Source organism: Borostomias antarcticus, assembly GCF_949987555.1.
Source record: "Borostomias antarcticus genome assembly, chromosome: 19".
Classification (NCBI taxonomy): Eukaryota; Metazoa; Chordata; class Actinopteri; order Stomiiformes; family Stomiidae; genus Borostomias; species Borostomias antarcticus.
The window spans coordinates 7,533,854-7,551,768 of NC_140252.1; the positions used below are offsets into that span (position 1 = coordinate 7,533,854).

The 17,915-nt window shown below is 43.6% G+C and overlaps 1 protein-coding gene across 1 annotated transcript in view; it reads left to right on the top strand.

Moving 5' to 3' along the window:
* scml4 (Scm polycomb group protein like 4) overlaps positions 1-643 on the top strand; it is a gene marked incomplete at both ends in the record, with an annotated part of 29,673 nt that extends 29,030 nt beyond the window's left edge. Inside the window, 2 exons of the mRNA XM_084453949.1 lie at positions 75-220; positions 518-643. Coding sequence (XP_084310075.1) covers positions 75-220; positions 518-643 — 272 coding nt within the window. The remainder of the gene's footprint in view (positions 1-74; positions 221-517) is intronic.
* Between the last annotated feature and the right edge of the window lie 17,272 nt (positions 644-17,915).

Consider the following 17,915-nt stretch of genomic DNA (forward strand, 5'->3'; position numbering starts at 1 on the left):
AGTCCTAGCAGATACACAGAAAGTCCTGTTTTATGTGTGCACCCTAGCCCTAACACTTGCCCACCTCCCCCCAGCCTACAGCCCGTCCCCAGAAGTGGGGGAGTGCAAGCGCCCCCCTGGCAAGGACCCGTCCGGCTGGGGAGTGGAGGAGGTGGTGTGGTTCATCAAGGACGCAGACCCCCAGGCTCTCGGGCCTCACGCCGACGCCTTCAGGAAACACGTACGTGTTGAACACTCTCAAGTGTCCGTATGTACAGTTGATGGTTGAAGACACACTCAACCAGAGATCATAACCCAGACTCCCTCTTACCAAACCCAAATTGCTAAGACTTAAAGGGACAGGTCACTCCAAAATCATTCATAACTTTACAAATTACTGTATGTCTTATAATGATAATTACTTATATTACAATAGTACGCACAATTTCTGTCAACCTTAGAGTCCTATTCAGTTTTCCTACTGTGTAACTGTTCAGTTAGCAGTATGTGATGTGGTTTTTCCCGTGTTGTGTTGAAGGAGATCGATGGTCAGGCCTTGCTGCTGCTGAAGAGTGACATGATGATGAAGTACCTGGGGCTGAAGCTGGGCCCCGCCCTCAAGCTGTGCTACCACATAGACAGACTCAAACAGAACCGGGTCTGACCCGCAAAACCATTTGATCCCAGTTCTGATCCTTATTGAAGAGGCTCAAACAACACTGCCTCTGATCTCCATCAGCAGTCTGGGACAGAACCAGTTCCGACCCAAAGACCTAATTTACACCTGGCAGGCAGTTTGTATGGAGATTGCATTCAGATTAGTGACTTTTATCCACAATATATGGTGTGTATAAATGCATGCAAGGTGTGTTGAAATCTGAATTAAAACCACTTCTGGAGGTAGTTTGACCCCTGTTCACACCTGGCATTAACATGTGTCTTGGGTGATCCGATCACAAGTGGACAGCTCTTAAGTACAGGTGTGAATAGTAGGGGAGACTGGGGTAAATTGAGCATAGGGGAAAGTGGATCCACCCCTTGTTTCTAGGAAACCATAAAATAAATTGAGCATGTGACCAAATATTTAGGAGAAAGGCACTATTTCATGAAGTCTGTGAAGGTAAGAGCCACATGAGTAAAGTGGTTAGACATTTATGTCCCAAAAAACATTTTTCATAGTGTAAATTCGAAAGTGAATTTACACTATCATAAATTTCATGAGGATTGTGTAAAGACCAAAATATATATTTTTAAATGTGTTTTATACATCAGTTAGGGTATTTATGAGCTGCAACATCAGGTAGTAAACCTAGTATGAAAGTGCACCATTTTAGCTGTGGGGGCAAATAAATTCAATATGGTAGCCCTGGGGTAAGTTGAGCCATTTGGTCAGGGGCAAGTTGAGCCGCACTTTAACACATTCTCAGGTCTATGTTGAAATGGTTTCAAATGCAATTATAAGAAAAGCTAGGCCAACTTGTTGAATTGTGTTTAATGAATAAAAAATACAATCAGATTTGAAGAAGTGACTGATTTCATTCAGTATAGAAATGTATAGCTGTGGAATATCTTAATCCAGGGAGGGAGGGAAGGAGGGAGAGAGGGGGAGGATGTGGGGGTGTATGGAGGGGTCTTAGAAGAGGGGAGGAGGGAGGGTTGGTGAGGAAGTAGGGAGGGAAGGAGGGAAATGGTTCAACTTACCCCACTCATATGCTCAACTTACCCCATACACAGGGTAAGTTGTGCCACGAGACCTTTTTTTGTGTACATGCTATTATCAAAACTGTTATGTTCAAACTGATTCTGATTGTTTGTAGATATGCACAACATCCTGAAATATATGCTGATATATTAATTAGCAAAAAAAACTATAATTGCCTTCATGTAGTGATCCTGAATATGAAAAGTGGCTCGACTTACCCCGGTCTCCTACAGGTGTGAATGCACTCAAGAAACAGAGGACACCTTGAGATCCGATCTCTCGGACCACCTTCGGAGGTGCTCTGGTCTGGGCTGCATGTGGCTTCATTATTTTAGAAGACCGACTACTCGACTGTCCTCTGCATAAGCGGAAGTACATACTAATTTGTGTGCCAATGCCGTCATTTCAATGTGCAACAACAGGCAACAATTAGGCAAAATGGATTCTTGTGGATGAAGTACTCACAAAACATGCTGTCTGATTTTCATTTGGGCTGAGGAGTCAGTACAACAGAAACTGCAAGAGTCATGAGAATGATGTATGCGTTTATTTGCATATAGAGCAGGGAGGTGATCACTGGAGTGGTCATTCTAATGCCTAATGCCTCCAGTGGTCGTTCTGGTGAACTGACGTTCTTTGTCCACTTGCGATCAGATCACCCAAGACGCATGGACCAGAGTGGTGACGGACGGTAAACACTGCAGCTTTGCCAGTCCACTTCAGACTCTTAACATTCATTCATCTGTTATGAGGGAGAATGCTGTCCATTTGTGATGCAGATACAGTAGGTTGCAGATCACCAAGACACATTTAAATACCAGCTGTAAATGCACAGAGAACACGTGTGGATACTACAGTATGTATGTATGTATGTATGTATTAATGTTTGTATGTATGTAAATATGCATGAAATACCAGGTGTAAACAGGTCCAAAGGTTCTGGTAGAACTGAACCGACTCCACTTCTGATGACGATGTGAATCGATTCACACTCATACGAACTGAACAGGACGCTTCTGTTCACATTCTCCCACTAATCCGGTTCAGATCTGCATTAATCAACACCAGCCCTAATCCACATCAGCAAGCCATGAATCAAACCAGCTGGGAGGCAACTTCTGATCCACACAGACTGACTCAAACACAGACTGACTCAAACAGAACCAACTCAGCTTAGAATTGTTTTAAATGAGAGAAGTTTTGATCATTTTTCATTGTTTGCAGTTTTTTCCACTTTTTACCTTTTTGTGTTTACAAAGACATACTTGTAATCTCTTTAATGGGAAATAGTTCCACTTGATTTATGTGGCAGCTACACTGGAACATGACCGACTAAGACCGCTGACTATGAATGACCACTCCCCTAAACATGCTTGACTTACCTGACCGTGAATGACCACTCCCCTAACCATGATTGACTTACCTGACTGTAAAGTACCACTCTTCTGAACCGTTGACCAGTACCGGACAAGCAGGTATATCACTCCCGGGCCAGCCACCTCCCCAGCCAATCACCACTCACTCCACAGGGTGCTCCACCAATCACAGGTGATGTGCTGTAATGGTGCTTAATTGCGAGGTGTGTTTTTCACTCCAGCGTAGCCAGGGTAGTTCTTAGAGCAGAGTTCTGTATGGGCAGAGGACATAGTTGTAATAGGGATGACTCCACCCATCTGGGCTTCCCTGGTTTACATATAAACAGACACCACAGATAGAGGTTCTGTTTGCCTTCATTCCAACGTCACACACATCCAGAAAATCCTTCAAACATTAGTCTGTCAAGAAGTCTGTGTATGTTACAGTATATGGATGTAGCCAGAAGTTAACTTCAACCTGTATTTGCTCAGACAATGTAGGCTACACAGCCTTTGAGCCAATGTTGACATAAATAATCAATTCATGTCAACATTGACTGAATTGATTATTTATGCTGTATGTATATAATGATATAGATGTTGTCTGTTAGAAAATTGCAGATTTATGACTTCCTGCCTCCATACAACCTGTGCGGTTGGTTCAGCTGTCAAATATTTTGCGGTATACAATCTTTCCTTTTGTCTTTTTGCAGTGGATTTGTGTAAATAATGGCTATGTTCTGCAGGATGCTGAATTTCATGATGGTTTAGAGATACTATCACTACTAGCAATGCATCTCAATAACATGACTTCCTTTCCTGTTGTCTTTCCTCACATACACAGTGACCTACAGTATAAAGACTTGGACAGGTTTAAACAACATGTTGGAAGCCCGATCAACTTAACTCTCTCCTGCTCAAGCTGTAATCAAATCAGTGCACATGAAGGACACTTGGGAAGGAATCTGGCTCAAATTGTTGAGAAAAAGTCATGGGGACTATGAAAAGGTGTACAGATATACAGTACACAAGCAAGATGGCTGCTATGATGAGTGGACTATGTAGTCTACAGGTATGTACTGTACGGTACGGTGCTATGGTTGTTGCTGCATATTGTTATCATTGTTGATTAATCTTTTTTAAGATTTGAAAGTATGTTTTCCACTTTTTTTGCTTCCATGTTGTGATGGGAAACTGTGCTTGAGTTTTTACTGAGCTGCTAAGAGGTTAATACTGTTGAATATGGTTGATTTTCAGAGAAATGCCTTTTAATATGATCCTCTGGGGTTAGACCTCTGAGTATGGCTGTTGGCTTGAGTTTTCGGTAAGAAATGGTGTCCCTCTTCGATAGACATGAGATAAAGACATTCCATGGCTGGTACACTCTGTGCCAAACACCATTGTTGTGGTTAGAGATAAAGGCCTGGGCGCCGAGGCGGCGTAGGTTAACTTGACCAAACAAGGCCACAGAAGAGACCAGGGAGGGGGGACACTCAAACCACATAAGAACGTTGCAACTAGACCAATACTTTGATTTGGGTCCAGACAGCATACAGACAGGTCATCTGTGCATTAGACCATGCCATTGTCTTTTGTATGTTAAACCTTCTGTAATAAACCGCTTTTGCTTGAGGCTCAAATCCTGTGTTGGAGAGATTCATTTGGAATACACCTGAGAAAGGAGACACTGGACTGTGTGGTATTTTGTGAGATTGGGGGCCGTCTTTTATTGTCATCAAAACACAACGCAGAGCTTAATAAGGACAATGATAAAAGACAACGAAATTCAACAATACAAAACAGAAGAAAGCTTTATGATGTGACCAATGAAATAAAACTGTAAACAGTGATGCCAACGGATAACCCTTTAGACTGGTCCTTTCTGGTGCTCTCAGTCTGGATGTTTGTTCTCTCTTTGTCCAGTGTCAGGCTGAACCTTCAAGAGATGGAAGCAGCCCAGTAATGGTTGGGCCTGACAGTGGAGAGACGGTGATGGTGTCTCTCTCCTTGTCTCCCTCTCAGTGGTGGCTCCGCAGGGGGGGTGCATTTTTTCACTGAATTAAATTACATGTTTGACTGTATGTGTGACATCATCTGATCCTAATATAATTTTGCACTGTATGACAAGGCCAGGAAGTGATATATATTCCCATAGTCTTCCTGTATAACAGTTGTTCTCATGCTTCATCCTTATTCTTTATTTCAAATCTGTAAATGATTCTGTATTCCATGTGCACTCAGTGCCTACTAGGGAGCCAGCAGCGGTGTTTATGTAGGTCTATCTGGAGATGTAGTCTGTGTGTTTATATAGGCCTGTCTGGAGATGTAGTATGTGTGTTTATGTAGGCCTGTCTGGAGATGTAGTCTGTGTGTTTATATAGGCCTGTCTGGAGATGTAGTCTGTGTGTTTATGTAGGCCTGTCTGGAGATGTAGTCTGTGTGTTTATATAGGCCTGTCTGGAGATGTAGTCTGTGTGTTTATATAGGCCTGTCTGGAGATGTAGTCTGTGTGTTTATGTAGGTCTATCTGGAGATGTAGTATGTGTGTGTATATAGGCCTGTCTGGAGATGTAGTATGTGTGTTTATGTAGGCCTGTCTGGAGATGTAGTCTGTGTGTTTATATAGGCCTGTCTGGAGATGTAGTCTGTGTGTTTATGTAGGCCTGTCTGGAGATGTAGTCTGTGTGTTTATATAGGCCTGTCTGGAGATGTAGTCTAGTTGTGCCATGCAGGCATCAATGGTTTGTTGCAGTTACATATTCTACACTTTTGGTTTTGATCTGGAACATTAGTCTGATACTCTGGTGATCTGGGTTGAGGTCTGATACACTGTTTTTACACCAACAGCGATGCATGAGGTTTCTGTCCCTGACTCGCTCTATGTGTGTTTGTGTGAGCACATACAGTGTGTGTGTGTGCGCGCGCGCACGTGTGTGTGTGTGTGTACTGTTTTGAGACGCGTCTGATTCTGCTATACCTTTATATTGCTCAGTGCTCTCAACAGCGTGATCGTGTTTGGTCGTGCGTGTGTGTATACTGATACATCCACATTCCATAGCACCCCCAATTAATAATCTGTCTCCCCTTCTGCATCCCCAATTAATAATCCATCCCCCCCTCTGCACCCCCAATTAATAATCCATCTCCCCCTCTGCACCCCCAATTAATAATCCATCTCCCCCTCTGCACCCCCAATTAATAATCCATCTCCCCCTCTGCACCCCCAATGCAGATCGTCTGGAGCGACCGCTTCCTTCTCTCAAGGATAACAGATTCTTCTCCCAGAGAAGGAGGCTAGGATAGAGGATCCAAGGAAGTGAGGAAGAACAACTAAGACAAAAAATAATGAGGGTGTGTTTGAGTATGTCTGGCACAGTGCAACCTTCTGAAAGATCCCAATTTCAATTGGTTACACTGATTTTTTTAAATGGGATTGTCTATAGATTTTTTACAATAAGTTCTGATACCAGTTGGAGCACTATGGACACCAACTAAATACTGTACATCTGCTCTCACTCCAGCTTAGCCCATCCAATCAACTTTTATTTGCTAGTTATGATACCCGTTGGAGCAATCAGTAATTGGCCATTTAGTCATTTATACTGTATGCCTGTCTTCTCCCCAAGTCCTGTCTGAATTCTAGCTTGGTTTGGCTATTGTTTGCAAGCTAGCTACTACTATTGGGTGGAGAGTAGAATGCACAAATGTTGGGCAAAGCTGAGCAACGGGAATAGTCTGGTGTGAGGTAATAGTTCAGTGTTTGTATCAGGGCTGGTGTGAGGTAATAGTTCAGTGTTTTTATCAGGGCAGCCTCACTAATTTTGGGCAAAGCTGCAGCCCCTTGCAGCTAATGAGCAGGCAAGATAATTCTATTAGTAAGTAGGGTTAGTAGCCTTGAGATCCAGTGGTTTTATGGTTCTGAAGCCCTGCCCTCACTTCATGTCTGTTTCCCCAGTAAAAACTATCACCACACACAAACATGAACGCACGCACACACACACACACACACACACACACACACACACACACACACATACACACACACACACACACACACACACACACACACACACACACACACACACACACACACACAACTTCATTTCCTGAGCTATTGTCCCCCCTTGTCTGCATCTTCTTACAGTCATTCATTTGAACATACGCATTAAGAGGAAGAGGAAGTCGTGTTTACCTGCAATACCCTCTAATGAACAATAGATGGTGCCGTTGCATCAAAGTACAACCAGCAAACAACTAATTCTATACTATAAAAGAGCTACCAGCGGCTGGCCTGTCTGTCTGTCTGCTGTCCATCCATCCCTCTATCCGGACTTTCCTTGGACACTGTCAGCATGACAGCATTCATATTTGGCACGGGTATCCCAGACAGACCATGACAGGGATGGATTATATTTTAAATATTAATTTATGTTGTGGCTTATTTTAACATAAAATACAGCAGCCAGTAGAAATACTGCTCTGAACAGAACCCTGTCCCCAGTGTAGTATATTTTGTATCCTGTATTGCATTAATCACATCTGTATTACTCTTATGTAGTAATCATTTTTATAGAATAATGAATAAACCTCAAATTAGTTTGAACTGTGTTAATTCAAGACTCAACAAAGGGCCTTTGTCTTTGTCTCTGAGTCAGCATGGCTAAATGGTCACCTTTGAAGTGAGTATAGTCTTGTAACATGATCCTAGGAAGAACCCAAGCAGCCCCCGTGTCCGAAGGGGGGACAAAGATCAGCTGATACATTGACCATTCAGAAGACTAGTTGATCTTTTGTGACCATATCTGGTGTTGATGAACATTCCCTGTATGCACATTTGTTTGTAATGTGATTCCTGGCTTGGAGCCAGTTTAAAAGCTGAAGTCACGACACTGTGAATTTAGTATTGCCTTAAGTTTCGGCCCCTGTTTTAGGCTTGCTCAATAAATTTTTGATTCAACCATATTTTTGTCTCCTCGAAGTTCTGTTACACACGAAGTCTGGAATATATATATGTCCCCTCACTTGACACTGACCTCTTTTATGTCACTATGTTTATGTGCACTCTTTCTCTTGAATGTATTCAGTGCACTTGTATGTATCTGATTGGACTATGTTGTTTTTAATGTTCCCACTGTAAAGCACTCTGTGCACTTGTGCTACTAAGGGTGCTATATAAATAAAATTGTACTTACTTACTAACTTACTCAGGAACAAGACCCCCAGATACTTGAAGTCCTTCACTTGGGGTGAGGACTCATTCCCTACTTGGAATGAACAATCCACCGGTTTCCTGCTGAGAACCAAGGCCTCAGATTTGGAGGTGCTGATTTTCATCCCAGCCGCTTTGCATTTGGCTGCGAACCGATCCAGAGAGTGCTGGAGGTCACAGGTCGCTGGATGATGCCATCAGGACCATATCATCTGGAAAAAGCAGCAACGAGATCCCCAGCTCACCGAACTGTAAGCCCACCCCTTCACAAACAAGTTTGGTGACAAAGTGCAGCCCTGACAGAGGCCAACCCCTACTGGAAAATAATCCAATTTACTGCTGAGGACGTGGACACAGCTCTCGCTCTGGGTGTCCAGAGATTGGATGGCCCTGGGCAGGGACCCCCTCACCCCATAATCCCACAGAAGCTTCCAAAATATCTTTGTGAGGGACCCGGTCATAAGCCTTCTCCGAATCCACAAAACACATTTAGACAGGTTGGGCAAACTTCCAAGCCCCCTCCAAGATCCTTGCGAGAGTGAAGAGCTGAGGTCGACTATCGATGGGACCCTCCTTTCCAGCACCTTAGAGTATACTTTCCCTGGGAGGCTGAGTAATGTAATACCTCTGTAGTTGGCACACACCCTCTGGTCCCCTTTTTGTGAATATTGGGACCACCACCCAAGTCTGCCACTCCTTTGGCAGTCCTCTGGCACTGCCCTGGACTTCCACGCAATGTTAAAGAGGCGTGTCAGCCAAGACAGCCCCTCAACACCCAGCTCTTTCAGCATTTCTGGGTGGATCTCATCAGTCCCTGGGGCTTTGCCACTGTGGAGTTGTTTGACTACCTCAGTGACCTCCTCCAGGGGAATTGATGATGACCCCCCTTCATCTTCTGGCTCTTCCTCTACTGTAGCGGATTTGTTGGGTTCAGCATCATTTGACACTGTTGACATGACATCCTCATCAAACATCTACACAGCACCATCAGATTCTGACTTTGCCCAAAATTGGTTTCAATCATACCTCTCCAGAAAAACCGAGTACATCTCCTTGGGAGGTGCAAAGTCCTGGATACACCCAGTCATCTGTGGTGTCCCTCAAGGGTCAGTCATCGGCCCCACCCCGGAACTCTACATGCTCCCCCTCAGCCGTGTCATCAGCCAGCATGGAATCTCATTCCACTGCAGATGGCACACAACTATATTTAAAAACTATAGACCCAACCCCTTCTGCAGCCTTGTTCATCATTATCATCTACACTGACCACCTGCCTAGAAGAGATAAAGGTGTGGATGAAACCCAACTTCCTGCAACTGAACATCTCTCAAACTGAAGCAGATCCATAGCAAGCACACATGCACTTGGTTTGGCTCACAACAGCCTCTATATCTGCAGATAGATCACCAAGCACACTAAGGCTACACTTGCCGTCTTTGACAGTTTTCCACATTTCCTCCTTAACTAGTCCATGGTGCATTGGAACTTGGTCACATCCACTCACAGCATGAGCTGGCAAGAGATCGAGGAATATTTCTCCAAGTTTGACCACTCCTATGTCAATAAGGGCTCTTTCAAGACATGTACAGTAGGAATTAATGTTACGAGGGCAGTGATAGATTGTCTATAGTAGTGATGCAGCAGCATAATGTAGACATCAGTGTCATCTGCAACAGCTCTGACTTGAAAATTGCTGACGGCTGGTCAGCAGTTGGTTTTATGAAGCTAGGTATAGACAATATTTTGGGCCAATAAAAAAAAAAACATAAGACCCTTATGCAAGGTTCAGCCAAAAAATGTCCTTTGTCTGCTGGACAGATTTTTTTAGCGGGGAACTTCTATTTTAATGATCTTTCACAAAGAATGCCACACCCGCGCGCGCGCACACACACACGTTGCACACACACACACACACATGCACACAGACAAAATGATTCACAACAAATGCATACAGTCAGTCAAGTATGTGATGTTATAATTACAGGCCAAAGTAGTTCCAAGTTGGAGGGGGTATCATATCATTGCCATTGTTCAACATCAGTTAATTGGTTTACTTTGACGTTTCCAGTCATTTCAATTAGCCTACAGTCTGACTCACTGGATGTAAGTTTTGGAGATAAGCCTTGTTCAGGAGGTGGGAGAATCTCCCAGCCCCAATCAGTGACCATGGGAGTTTCTCAGACAATTCTGATTGCTTTAAAGAAATACAGCATGTTCCCCCTCTATCTCCGAATGGTAATGGGTGCAGCCAGACCTTCTCCAGTAGGGTCTGGCTATGCGAGACGAACCAATAATGCAAAGTTTGAAGTCTAGTTGTGATCCCTAAAACAGACCAAACATAGCAGGCGGCACTGCCACTATAAAATCACCAGTGTTATGTTTCGATTTTGACCATAGGACTTCCTACTCTCAAAACACAAAGGAATAACACAATTCGTGAACTTTGAGTTTTGAAGGTAGATAAAACTGTGTATTCAGTTGAAACGCATGCAAATTGAGGTTGTCATAATTCATGTATGAAAGGACTAAAGGCAGTAGCTTGCATCTCAACCACACAGTGGCAGGAAGTCTATCTGTAAGAAAGCAGATTCAGAGAGTTTCAGTATGGTCACACACGTGCAAAGAACAGAATACTGTGGAAACCATCAGAATACTGTTGAAACCCTCAGAATACTGTTGAAACCCTCAGAATACTGTGGAAACCATCAGAATACTGTGGAAACCCTCAGAATACTGTGGAAACCATCAGAATACTGTTGAAACCATCAGAATACTGTTGAAACCATCAGAATCCTGTTGAAGCCATATGACCAGACAAGCTTTCAGTTTATCTAAAGAGGAGAGGGGAGAGATGAGCACATGCTTCATCAATTGGTTTGACTGTTTTTGCATTGGAGCAAGAATGGCAAAGAAAACTGTTGAGTAGTAAACTGCTCTAGAATACTGTACATCATTCCATTAGCCTACATAATGTTACCAGGTTGGACATGTAAGGGATAACGTGTTATCATTATAATTCATAATGTTACCGGGTTGGACATGTAAGGGATAACGTGTTATCATTATAATTCATAATGTTACCGGGTTGGACATGTAAGGGATAACGTGTTATCATTATAATTCATAATGGAAAAGAAGAGCCTGACAGTACGCTTGGAAGCGCGAGGTCAAGCCCTGGCACTGAAGGGCTCTTCTTTGTCGATCAAGACCGGCTGGCCATACGTTATCCCGCTTATTACACGGCTACTCACCAACCACATTACTAGCCTACTAATAGGCCTACACTGCTTATGTAGCCAGCAAAGTGGTTCTGTGTGCTTGGGCAATGGCCATTTTCACAGATAGGCTAGCCTACAACAGCCAAACTGTTATTGTTTAGAATGTTGAGACTTTCAGACAACTTTGAACTGTCGCCCACAGATACAGTATATAATGTGTTGCCCTTAGTAGCGGCCAATATTGATTGGTTGCCCTTGATGTCGGTGAATTATCGAGAAATAATTCACCGGTAGACTGCGTGACAGTCCATTCAGAATTTAGTATTTCAGAGAGCCGTGTAATAAAGAATGTTAATCGATTAGCATTTGTTACTGTCAACCATACTTTATATTGTTACAATGTTGAGGTTAATTCCATGATGGGCACTAAAGGAAACAAATAAGATGATGGTAGTCCTTCATTCACAAATGACCTGTATGGTCTTTATAGTGCTGTTAATTAAGAATGCTCACAGAACTTAGAAAACAGAATAATACTGAGATATGAATATTCTAAGTACATTTCCAAATAAGGATATACAGTACATGTGTGTTGTAATGTAGGACTGGAGCAGTATTGCTTTATATTATGGTCCTGGTCCTTCTCTTAATAAAATCACAGGACCTGGGGGTTGGGGGTGGGCAGGGTCTTTATTCAGCCACACAGTCACACACAAACATTACACGGTGAGCGACACAGCACACAACACACATGCAACATTCAGGTGTCGCCGGTGGAAAGTGTTCCCTGCTGTCCTCCTCCAGGGGTACATTCTGCACAGTACACCTCAGTTCTGAGGATACTCCTGATGGGTAAGTCTGGAGCAGGAAAGAGTTCAATACTGTCCTGGGGAGAGAGGCTTTTAAAGGAAAGCTGTAGGGCTTGACTTTGTAGCCTTTAATCACATGTAATATGTCTCCTGTTTACAGTAAACATGCACAGATTCAGAAAATTGTGTTATTTGAGCAATAAAGTGCAGAAAACGAAGTTCCTGGTTACGATTGCGCAATATATGAAAAGACTGCGATTCCCAACATGCCTTGCGTGACACTGAGCCATTTCACCTCCACCCAACTCCCGCCCCCGCTCAAGTCCAACCCCCACCCCCCACCCTACATCCATGCCCCCATCAGAACGCGAACAACTGTAAATCAGTTCTAGCGTCAAGAAAAAACACCAACAATGACCAAATCGTGTATAGTGTGTGGATGCAAAGATAACGCCAGACCTGCGGGAGTAAGTTTTCATGGCTTACCTGTACGAGACCCTCAACTCTGCAAGCAGTGGCTATCGGCTATCAACAGTCCTCTTTACCCCCCCAACACACCGACAACAGGTTACAAAAACATTCTCATATGCAGCCAGCACTTTCGCCTGGATGACTTCGAGGGTCATTTGGCGGATACGTTGATGGGAACGGCGCTAACAAGTCGTCGAAAACTGAAGGCGGGCGCAGTTCCGTCCATTTTCCCGGCCCCAGCACCACCGGCATCTACCGTTAGCGTAGCCCCAGCACCAGCTACCGCGAGCGTAGCCCCAGCACCACCGGCATCTACCGTGAGCGTAGCCGTTACCTTCCACGGTCCTAGCAGTGATGTTGCTCACCAACGCAAGAGACAAGTTGTTGAACAACCACTGACGTCTACACCTAGCAAAGTCGCACGAACTCAGGTAAATGTAAATAAATACAACAACATTTTTTTTATAGCTAATGTGGTGACTAGTGTAGGCTAGCTACACTGCTGTTCTGAGTAGGCTAACTTAGCTAGCAGGAAGGCAACACTTCATGGAAATCTGTTCCATTTCACTGGACATAATTGGCTGGGAATAACTAGTGTGAGACGGCAGAATATTATCAAATTCAAGGTGGTAAACCATATATTTTACCTGTTGTATTCATGGCAAAACGGTATACAGTTTGTGAAGGCTGATTCTAGCCATGGGTGCCTGAGCATATAAATAGATATATAGCTTTTTATTTATAGCCTACTGTTTTTTTTACTGTACTAATTACATTCATATATACTACAGGGAGCATCTGGATGTGGAAGAAACCCTGCTGTGTTGCCAGAGGAGGAAATTGATTCTAGCTTCACCAGTATGGAGTCTTTGGATGTCCGCCAGGATACCACACAGGAGTCTAGCTTTAGACCAGACTTTACTTCAGGCAGTAGCCCTCCCTCAACCAGTGATTCTGGTGGTGATTCTGGTGAGGAAACAAGAGAAATGCACTGGCAAGAGCCAAAAGTTATAGTCTCAGAGTCGAAAGTGCTTGAATTGATGAAGTTTTGCCAAACATGCCTCAAAGTCATTGAGAAAAAAGAAGTCTCCTACATGGGTTCTCAAATGAGGGTGAAATGGGAGTGTGAGACAGGCCACACTGGAACATGGACTTCCTGCATCTCAGAACGTGGAATGCCGCAGTCCAACCTCCTCATTGCAGCTGCTCTGTTGTTCACTGGTAACACATACACCAAGTTGGAGGAATGGGCAAAGCTGATCAATCTTCATATATTTGGCAGTAGCACCTTCTATGCCATGCAGAACAGCTACCTGCATCCTGTCATTCAAGCTGAATATGACCGGCAGCGAGAAGCCCTCTTGGCCAAGATGTTTCTGGAACAGGAAGACGGCCTGCAGCCACAGCTGTGTTCCGATGGTCGCTCGGACAGCCCAGGGTTTAATGCCAAATACACAACCTATACTTTCATGGCTGACCCTAGCAAGGAAATTGTCCATTCTGAGTTAGTCCAGGTAAATAAAAGAGAAATTCATCCATCTATCCATCCATCTTTCTTTATATTGATTATTTTGTAATTGTACAAATTGTATGTTATTTGTTGTGTTCCTTAGGTGACAGAGACAACCAGCTCAGTGGCCATGGAAAGTCTTGGCTTCAGACGTGGAATTAACACCCTACTTGACACTGGCTTAAATGTGGAGGTGTTGGCAACTGATCGTTCCACAAGCATAAAAAAAATCATGCGTGAGGAATATCCATCAATCCAGCATGAGTTTGATATTTGGCATACCTCCAAAAGTGAGTATTGTACAACATCAAAGATTAGTTGACATAATTTTGGGAGTAGAGGGCCTATGAGGTGGTTAATTGACATAAAATGCTGGTGACTGGGCTCTGACATTTGAAATGAGGGATGGGGGTTCTGGAGTGGTGGATATGGAGTCAGGACTGTATCATTGTCTTTCAAATTGACAGTACAACGCAGGTCATGGGTCTGGCACAAGTCTAGTGGGGAAAGGGGCTTTCTGTTTGTAATGTGCAGTGTATTGTAGGTGGAAGTCCACATGCTCTTATATCCTTTGCATTGTCTTGTATTTACACAGGTATCCAAAAGAAGTTGATCACCAAGGCCAAAAAGAGAGGACGTGCAGCTTTAAAGCCATGGATTCGGTCTGTAAGGAACCATCTCTGGTTCTCTTGCGCCAAGGCAGGAGGAGATGTTGGGGTATGTTATGGCCTTGTATGTCTTATGGCCTTGTATGTCTCTGTCTCTGTGCTGGTCTGTCGGTTTTGTTCTTGTCTGTTTCCCCCAGGTCTTCCGATGTGTGTGTGTGTGTGGTTCACAGTAGCTTCCCCAACACTATCTATTTCATAATGTCTTGGAATGCATGTGCCATATTTTAAATTATTATTCTTTTTAGAAACTGAAGTCGACCTGGAACTCGATTCTACACCACACAGTGGATGAGCATACATGGACCGAAGGAGGGACAGAGCACCACTGTCTTCACCCACCTATCACCACTGAAGACCGGGAGAAGAAAAAGTGGCTTTGCAAAGAATCTGAGGAATACCACGAACTGGCTGCTGTGGTCAACGATAAAAACCTCCAGAAGGATCTTGATCACATGGGGCGTTTCAAACATACAGGTCAGTGGTATTGTCTTGCCTTGGCTAAAAGAAGTGCCAGTCGCTGCTGCTTACCACATCTTGGTGAAGTAGGCTCGGCTTTCAGTTCTATAAAGATTACACATCTATGATGAATTGAACAATGCAAATTTCCACTTGTTCACAATAAAGCTAATATAATTCATCTCTCCAAAACAATTAGGTCCCCTGGAGGTATTCCATGGTGCTCTCCTCAAATATGCACCAAAAAGACAACATTTCTCCAACATGAGCATGAAACAGAGGATGCACTTAGCCATCATGGAGCACAATGAGAACTTGAACAGAAGGTGGACTGTAATGGTGAGCAGTACGCCTATACATTGATATTGTGTGTGCAAACATGTTAGAGAGAAATGCCCGTATTAGTGAACAGCACACCCTATGATGGTTCATATAATCCTCTGTCTTAGGCAAACCTGTCATCGATCAAGTGTGGAGCAAGCGTTCTAAGGAATGGGTCACAAAGAAGAGGTATGAGCCACACACCACCAACTTCCGGACGACATTGATGGAGCTGGTGTGGAAGCGAAGGCAAGATGAAAGTGTCATCTTCAAGGATGAATCTTCCCGTCTCCCAAGACCAGACCTGCCAGCCAACATTGCCGCAGCCCCAAAGCCAACCAAAGAAGATGCAGCACAAACATATAAGACTAGATTTTAAAAATGATACCCAATACCACTACCTTGCAAATACACTTTGTTTCTCCTTTCCAAAATCCACAAGAGTATGAAACCATCTGTAAAACTAAAAGCCTGGTTTTGTTGTAATCATATGCCTTTGAAAGTAAATAAGATTTTTGAATATTGCACTCCTGCATTGTGTACATATGTGAAATAGTATTTTTTGTGATATAGCCTATAATGAATACATCTGTGTGATATAGCCTATATAGATGGTGTAACAGCGATCACTTCACAGTGTTAGGTCGGGGCACTATTTGGTGGTCTTCAGGTGAGTAAGTGTAGAAGAAGAGTCCAGGTGCCAATGTTTAGGATGTTTATTGCAAAAAAGGGAGTACGTATGGTTAGGTAACAATAGAACACAACAGTAATGTTACATACTGAGTCGCAATAAATAACAGAAAATGCAAACGGACATAACCAGCTATTCAGATAACATGCAAACCTCAGATCTGAATGCTAGCTGTTATGCTCACTGCTGCAGGGAGTACAGCGCGCACAGGGGGACTTTTCTAACTGTAGCCTAACATTACACATCAGGTAGGCCTACTGATACATTCCTTCCAAAGCCTCATTGACCTCGATAAAGCCACGGTATTGTCCATCCGCAGAAGGATATAGCTAGCGAATACTGTCCACCACACAAGCAGGAAGAACAGCACGTCGGTGTCTTCCGAGCCGTTCTCCCCGTAAAACCCATTCCAGGACAATTATGTAGCCAGCCAAGCGGTACTGTCTAGATACAAAGAAAATACATTAAAATTGCTGTCTAGCTTACGAACATTAGCCAAAGCACCATTGCATGCCAAACAAAGCTAACATTACAGCCTACATTATAAAATGACTTCATTATTGACGAGATTGCAGTTAGACAACTATTTGCCTCAGCTTGGGATCCTGGAACTCAGATTAGCCAAATAGGCAGATATGAAATGCAGATAGCTAACGTTAGCCAGGTTAGACCATTCAAAGCAGAGATCTACGTATAACGTTAGGTTGACTTACTTATTTGTCATTTGCCCTCCGGGACCCTCCGGTCTGTGTCTCCTCTTCCAATTTATCCTATCTAAGCGGAAAAAAGTTTCCAAAACTCCTCGATCCAAATGGGCTGCGTGAAACTAGGGGGCGTATGTTCGCTCGCTAGCCCCCTCCGCCGTGCTTGTCATAGCTGTCAATCATAGCTGTCAATCATACCAAGCACCCACCCCCCTGTAGTCTTGCTCGATTTTCTGGCAGTATATGTCGACGCGTTTCGACGCGGTATATCCCGGAAGTGCTGACTCTGAAACGTGATTTTCTTTAGATGCCGCTAGTCCAGTCTATAGGACTCGCCATCACCTATATTTTTGTATGGGGCTCTAGTTTTTCAGCCTAATGTTGTTCTAGGGTGCATTTTGCCTTTAAAGAGGATCTTTCCTCTGTGTCTGTGACTTCATGTTGTGACATACATAGTGCGATGGTGGCTGGCAGGATAATTAAAGTGATTGACACTCCAGGAATCGGGGATGAGTTACTGAAATATACATCTAGTATATTTAGAAAGAAAGGTGAAGCAGAGAACAAAGCAATAGCAGAGTGCATTTCTCTCTCAGCCCCAAGGCCCCATGCGTTCCTGCTAGTGATTCGACTGGATAAATACATTAAACAGGAGAGGAAAGCTGTGAAGTGGATCCAGGACAACTTTGGAAAGGGAGCAGAACTCTATACAATCATACTTTTACAGGTGGTGATGGATTAGTGGGATAATCCATATATACGTTTGTGAGAGTGCATGAAGGGCTTAATGAACTAGTCGAGAGCTGTGAAAGAAGATGTCAT